General features: G+C 37.0%; 1 protein-coding gene across 1 annotated transcript; it reads left to right on the top strand.

Annotated features, from left to right (window-relative positions):
- The first annotated feature begins 2673 nt into the window (after nt 1-2673).
- On the top strand, nt 2674-7460 carry dct (dopachrome tautomerase). Its single transcript, XM_055031869.1, has 8 exons — nt 2674-3172; nt 3254-3553; nt 4154-4254; nt 4355-4521; nt 5325-5504; nt 5588-5723; nt 5819-6020; nt 6467-7460. Exons 1-8 carry the CDS (start codon nt 2884-2886, stop codon nt 6637-6639), a joined length of 1548 nt encoding a protein of 515 aa, XP_054887844.1. The 5' UTR covers nt 2674-2883; the 3' UTR covers nt 6640-7460.
- The last annotated feature ends 13 nt before the right edge of the window (nt 7461-7473 follow it).

Below are 7473 nucleotides of genomic sequence, written 5' to 3'. Positions count from 1 at the left end.
TACTTGAGCCTGAGTCTGTGTCCTTCATTGGTGTCCATGTAGTTCAATTTTAAGCTCAGCTGTCAAAACAAAATAAATGCAGAACTTCTGTGTCTACTTAGAAACTTAACTCTGTCCTTTGTGTTTTTATTGGATACCTCCCAGGGAAGTTAAGCTGCTTTAAGTCCCATGATGGCTTTTCAGAGAGTCATGTTAGCTTCTTGTGTTCTGCTCTTGAGGTGAAGATGTTTGAATGGGCAATGTCTTTATCTTGAACATTGTTGTTTCACACTGTTTGTTGTCTCTTAAGTTATAAATTGTGTTATACCTGAGAGCAGCAGGATTTGACACAGTGGCTAACAAACTGTATGCTCTTCAACATTTATCAGCACAGACACAACTTAGGTTTGAAATATCTATCTTGGAGAATCATAAAACACCAAAAACTGTCCGTGTAAGACAACTACAATAGTCAAAAAGCTAAATATTTAAATGTCTTCATATCTCAATTCCAACCTGTATTTCTTCTTTTTGCTGTATTGTTCTTAAATAAGTTATTAACTTCTCCTAGAATGCCTCTTAAACACAGAGGACCGTGTGCAACATATTGCCTGGCTGCCTGGCAATCAGTCATACAAGCAGTTCGGTGCCATGTCTAAATCAAAATCTAGAATGTATTTATTATTTTCCAAGAACATAAATAAAAAACATTTATGTTTATATAATGTGTTTTGTACAATGATAGCTCTTTCTTAATTCATTTTAAACTCACAGCTTATTTGACAAGTATGTGGTCATTATATTTCTGCTATTACTCATTTATAATTTCCAAACAGGTGTAGGTAGTTTTATTATTATTAGTTTTACTTTGTTCAGCAGACAGATGCTTGTTATCGTAGAAATGTAGACTTCCACCATATTTTCCCTTCAAGGAAGGAAAATACCACATTCTGCGTGATACAGTAAAGTAAAAGCATCTCATTGTTTCCTTTTATCTACCACATTATCCTCTGGTGAGATAAATCCAGAAAGTATGCACAGAGTTTCATTTATTCCACATTCTGCGATGTTTCAGCTGCATTTCAAATTGTATTAAATTAATCTCTTGTATTAAATTAATCTCTTTCCTCAAAATTCTAGGCACAAAAACTTCATTATGAAAATGTGGACATTTCTTTTGAGTGTTTTGCAAATATATTTAAAAGTAATCTCACATTTGTGTTAAGTGAATGTCTTCTGGATGCACTTTAACCTGGTTAAACTTGAAATAAAAATGAAGAATTATACACCTATATAGGATTCTTGTTAGCAAATAAGAAAATCTATATAATATACTAAAACTCAACAGGCAAACAAAGCCAAATGTCACAGGACTAAAAGCGTCATGAAGATCGAAGACTATGCCAGACACGTGAAAGATAAAGCTGTAGAAATGCTTAAAGCTGAAGACTTTTAAAACATCATCAACTTATCTAAAGATTAATCAGCACAGCTGTAAACCTACCCAGACATGATCATGCACCTAAACCAAGAGACCTTCCAAATAGAATGACTTAGATGCAGTGGAATGGCTCAGTCAAAGTCCAAGTCTAAATTAAATGCAAAAACTATGGCAAAATTTAAAAACAGATGTCATCCCATCTGAATAAGCTGAAGTTAATATGCAAAGATGAACCAGTAAAAGTGTCAAATATTCAAAGACCTATGGACCTGAGTTCAGTGAAGAGAGGTTATTCAAAGTATTGACTCAGACAGTGGTTGAAAACAAATGTTTGTCACACTTCCAGAGTTTTATCTTTAAATAATATTGAACACCATTGATCATTTTACATCCTTTTCCCAAATCAGCATTTATTTATACCACAGAATCCCCTCAAAATATATATATGTGACAAAATGTTCCAGATATTTTAAAGGGGTTTTAGCTATTGTGTGATATACTACAGAAAAGTGAAAATACTTATCTTTATAAAGACAAATATTTTCACTATAAAGTCATATAAAATTTTCTGGATAGCCTCTTGTTAAACCTGACCTTTCTGACTCTAATGGTGTTGCTGGGAAACTGGGCATCTGACATGTTATCATATAGGTGGTCATGTGCTCAGACTCCCAGCTCAAAGCCCACACTCCACCCTTCAGTTTTTATTTTTTGTATTGGCTTTAGTTTGGTTTAGTGATTAAGTTCAAGCTTTATAAAGCCCACTTTTGTTGATTTTTTTTTGTGCTGTATAAACTAAAAAAACAACAAATAAGTCTGGAAAATGAGTAAACTATTAGGTTAAATTTTCAATTTCAGTTTTGAAAAGGTGAAATGCAAATAATTAAGAACTTGGAAGAATAATGATCCCCCCCAAAATTTAACAAATTTCTGGATGAAATGTTCCTTCTAAGAACTCCAAATATTCTGAGATGGCATTGATCTGAAAGCTGATTTTGTTTTGCTGTTATTCTTGGCAACTGTGAATGACTCGACCACAGAGCACAAGAAGACATCATATTGTCTTCCGCTGCTACATAGTAGTTTTTACAACATAATAGCCCCTTCAAACAGTTACTTGGTTTCTTTCCAGGACTTGCTGGAACTCACAGCCGGGCTATCAGGTGATCATCACAAGACCAATGTCTTAATCCTCCCCAGCCCTACAAAAGCAAGAATGCACATTAGAGGCTTTCTTAATCTCCTTGCAACCAGCTGCAGCACAACATGATTTGGTTTTAAGTGCTATTTCCACAGATGTTAACTTTATCACGCCATCTAATTTGAAGATTCACAGCGGCAGACCGTTGCTGAGGGAGTTTCCACACTCCTTGGGGGGGCGATCAAATCGACTGCCTTACAGCCAACGCTTGATCTGCAAACTGATTTTTCACCACTCACGGGAAGAAACAAATAGGTGGAAAATGAGGATCGTGCTGGTTCTTGGCACTGTGTCTTTGCTGCTCTGCGTTAAACTGGCTGAAACTCAGTTTCCTCGAGCTTGCTGCACAGTAGAGGGGATCCGGTCCAAGCAGTGCTGCCCTGCTCTGGGCTCCGATCCTGCCAACGTCTGCGGCTCTCTTTCAGGGAGAGGCACCTGCAGGGCCGTGCAAGTGGATTCCAAACCCTGGGGGGGACCGTACAGACTCAGAAATGTTGATGACAGAGAGAGGTGGCCCACCAAGTTCTTCAATCAGACTTGCAGGTGCAGCGGTGAGTGAAAGAAATTTGTGTAAGCCATCATAAGCCCATCTTAAGTATCAAGTATTTCACAGTTGGCTTTTTGTGTTGCAGGCAACTTTGCTGGCTATAATTGTGGTCAGTGTAAGTTCGGTTGGACTGGTCCAAACTGTGACCAGAGAAAAAGTCCTGTGGTGAGGAAGAACATCCACTCCCTTACCAGCGGGGAAATTCAGGAGTTTTTGGATGTTCTGGATCTGGCTAAGAACACCATCCATCCAGACTACATGATTGCCACACAGCACTGGCTGGGTTTGCTGGGACCAAATGGGACGGAGCCACAGTTTGCCAACATTTCCATTTATGACTTCTTCGTCTGGCAGCATTACTACTCAGTGAGAGACACTCTCTTAGGTAAATCAATATTTATGAATTGTCTTTATCAGTGTATGTGTTATCACCAAAAGAAACCAAATTACACTTTATTGTAACAAGAACGAGCCATATTTATGTATTTACATAATGTGCACCACTTACTGCGTATTACTATTGACGAATTCAGGAACACAAAATTACTAAAATTATCTCGTTTTATATTTAAATACAAGATGAAAATCTAGGATAGATTGTGCCATACCAACATTATATAAAAGAGATATAAATACAAGTAAAAAACCTGCTGCTGATACAATAACATTCGCTATTATTAGTTATTGTCACTATTTTCTCCATCAGGAAACAATTTTCTTGAACAAAGCTATGAAGATTAACTCATAAGGCTGGCTTAATTTTAAGAGTATGATCTTATATATATATAAATAAAAAAAAACAAGATGTAACTTTAGCAACTGTTCCAAATATTTTGCTGATTAATCAACAATATCTGTCTGTATCGTATTATAATTGGTTTTGAACTTAATTCCGACCAGATTGAATTCTGTTCAACCTTTTTGGCCTGATTGTCCTATGAAAGCTTGAGATCATGTTAGCTGTTAAATAAAACTTTTCCTGCAGGTCCTGGTCGCCCCTTCAAAGCCATAGATTTCTCACACAAGGGTCCAGCATTCATTACCTGGCACAGGTACCACCTTCTGAGCTTGGAAAGAGAGCTTCAGGTAACTTTAACTATTTGTCAGTCAAGCATAAGTGCAACTTAGATTTTGCGTAAGAAGAAATAAATACATATTTTATTATTGCTTTTTTTTTTTTCTGCAGAGACTGACAGGCAATGAGAACTTTGCAATTCCTTACTGGAACTTTGCCACAGGACAGAGTGAGTGTGATGTGTGTACAGACTCTCTGCTCGGAGGCAGGAACCCAGACAATCCTTTCCTCATTAGCAACCAATCAAGATTCTCCAGATGGGGAGTGGTGTGCAACAGGTCAGCACAACTACGATAGAAGAATACTCTGCCTTGGAAAAGCTTTTGACATTTTGTCATGTTGCAGCTGTCAACTTCAATACATTTTATTTGAAATGTCAAGATCCAGTGGATGGAGACAAAAATACTGGAAGATTTGATGACTTTTTGTGTTGAGTTGTGGCATTAACGTGACAGTCGCAGCCCCTCTGGAAACTTGTTAGTGCTTTGTTTGAAAGCCAGACAATATAACATACACATGGGCAAATATTTTTGGATATTTTTATTTGCAAAAGAGTTCAAAGTTAGTCTGGTTATATGGAAAGGACTAGTAAGCACCAGTTGCCACATGTTCCCAATTGGATTTCAGTTCGATTGGTTTTTTAACACATAACAATCTGAGTGTTATAAAACACTCAGTTAGATTTGGAATCATCGTTTGACTGTAAACTGAACCTCAGCTCTTTTCTTTAGTATTTGCATATTCTAACATGATTTCTTACAGGTAATTAGCTCCACCACCTTCTTGGTATCTCTGGACAGCTTCTTTGATTAGAAAAAGAAGCATCTCCCAGACAAACACTGGCATCACAAAGTTTCACTGTTATGGTTCTGTTTTCAGGTTGATGCTAGTTTTCCACCTCACCAAGCTTTTTGAGTTAAGGTTAAAAAGATCTGTTTTAATCTCATCAAACCTTTATGCAAAATGCAAAATAAATAAATAAATATGCATAAATATCTTTCCAAGTCGCTGTAGCTCTTGCCGTTACAGTGAATCTGCATCCAGTTCTTTAAAAAAGGCGTTTTTTTATTTCTCCTTCTAGCTTGGATGATTATAACCGTCTGGTGACTCTTTGCAATGGCACAAATGAGGGTTTTATTCAGAGAGGGATGGTAGGGAAAACCAACATGTCTCTACCCACCATGAGTGATGTCAGAAGCTGTTTAGGAATCAGAGAGTTTGACAGTTCTCCATATTTCACCAACTCCTCCTTCAGCTTCAGGTAAAACTCAACAGTTTGTGTTATGAATATGTTTTTGGAAAAAATAGTCATAGGTCATTGATTAGTTTGTCTTAAATGAACAGAAATGCACTTGAAGGGTACGACAAGCCAGACGGAGAACTGGACGATACGGTCGACAACCTTCACAACCTTGTTCACGCTTTGCTCAATGGAACCAGCTCTTTGTCCCATTCTGCAGCCAATGATCCCATCTTTCTGGTAGAAATTCAAAAGTGTAACCACATGATAACATTTGAGTATACAGTTAGATCAAGCCAAATAACCACACTTTTCTTGTCATTTCAAATTTAAAGGTGCTCCATTCTTTTACCGATGCCATTTTTGATGAATGGATGCGCAGGTTTGTTCCATCCAACGCCACCTACCCGGAGGAGATGGCTCCTATTGGTCATAACAGGGACTATAATATGGTTCCTTTTTTCCCTCCCATCACTAACGAAGAGCTCTACGTCACATCGGATCAGCTGGGATACTCTTATGCCATTTCCCTCGGTGGTGAGTGAATACTGAGCAAGCAATAAAAGAAATACTATAATTACATAACTTTTTTAAAGCGTATAGAACTCAAAAGTGCCACTTTACAACCAATGAGACTGCATAAAATTGTGCACGATTGTTTAAATAAAACTGAAAATATACACAAAGAAATTAACAAATAACTATTTAAATATTTTAGTAATTCAATAAATTAAGACCAGTTTATAAATGCTTAAATAACAAAAAAAATACAATGATTAATTAGTTTAAATTCATTATGAATGCAGAATTATTTCTGTTTTGCATTGAAGTTAATAAGTGGGACTTGCAGTGTTATAGTGTTATGCAAACTACAACAGTTTACAATAAGATGTTGTCTTTGTTACCTCATGAGTCGTACATACTAACCCCAACGACGATACAAACCTTTGGATTTTCAGAGTATTTCTCCTTTCTTTCCACAGATGCAGATGAGGGAGCTGTGTTTGTGCTGGGTTCCACATTGGGAGGCGTCTTTGTCGGCCTACTGGTGCTTCTCCTTATCTTTGTGCTCTACCTGCGTCAGCGGAGAAACAGAGGCTTTGAACCACTGATAAGAGCTGATTTCACAAACAGGAAGTACACAGAGGAGGCCTAGCTGTCACCTGTTGTTCCAACATCCACCTCAGTGCTCAAACTTACCTCAGAGCAATGGAGCTGTCAGTCTGTGATGTTAGAAAATTACTGATCCTATGACTTAATGAAGCAAACCCTCCTTTTAGATTTTAAGACTAACCGTAGAAGAGTTCTCTGAATCATGCAGTGCTTTGCAAAGGTATTGACATGTTTTGAACACCTTAAAATTGTGTCATTTTACTACCAAATTTTTTAAAAGCTGTTCACTTTTTGTTGGAATTAAAACATGTTGGTTAAAGCCACAACAGTGTTTCACTGCCCTCCATGCTTTTTTGAAAAAAGCTAAGTAAGGTAAACCAGTATCATGAAAACAGTGGCCATCTTCTTCCTATTTTTACACTAATAAGATTTGTGAAGTGGACAACTAATGGTTGTTATATTAACAGATACTAGCAATTGTTTTGCTGATGAGTTTCCACAGTCCTATTAGCAACTTCTCAGGAAATGTTCTGACCCAGATTAGTCAGATGACCTTGCCTCGGAAAGCTCAGTGCCAATCCATTAATTTTTAGATGATTAATTTAAAAGATAATTAGATATGCTAAAAGCTTGAGATATTATTTATTAACCTGCTTAAATGTCACATAGCTTTGGCTTTCGTTCCTTGGTCTTCCTGATGCAGTTTGTCTAGAAACCCTAAACCCGCTAGAGAAATGTACCGACTGGGAACAGATTACACTGGATTTTATTTCGGGGCACCAGACTAAAACAGTTTGAATACAAATGCATGCCACTGTTCATATTTTTATTTGTAAAGATAAAACAATAAATCTGTCATCTTCATTTGATTCCACAT

This window comes from Poeciliopsis prolifica, unplaced genomic scaffold (assembly GCF_027474105.1).
Source record: "Poeciliopsis prolifica strain line A6 unplaced genomic scaffold, Auburn_PproV2 SCAFFOLD007, whole genome shotgun sequence".
NCBI classification, from domain to species: domain Eukaryota; kingdom Metazoa; phylum Chordata; class Actinopteri; order Cyprinodontiformes; family Poeciliidae; genus Poeciliopsis; species Poeciliopsis prolifica.
Note: the sequence above shows the minus strand (reverse complement) of the source record. Positions and strands in the feature narration are given on the sequence as shown.

Excerpts from the sequence above, each read along its gene's own strand:
- dct (XM_055031869.1), top strand. The coding sequence starts at position 2,884 with ATGAGGATCGTGCTGGTTCTTGGCACTGTGTCTTTGCTGCTCTGCGTT. Across the intron at positions 3,554-4,153 it reads AGTGAGAGACACTCTCTTAG|GTCCTGGTCGCCCCTTCAAA; the intron begins GTAAATCAATAT and ends CTTTTCCTGCAG. Across the intron at positions 5,724-5,818 it reads CCAATGATCCCATCTTTCTG|GTGCTCCATTCTTTTACCGA; the intron begins GTAGAAATTCAA and ends TCAAATTTAAAG.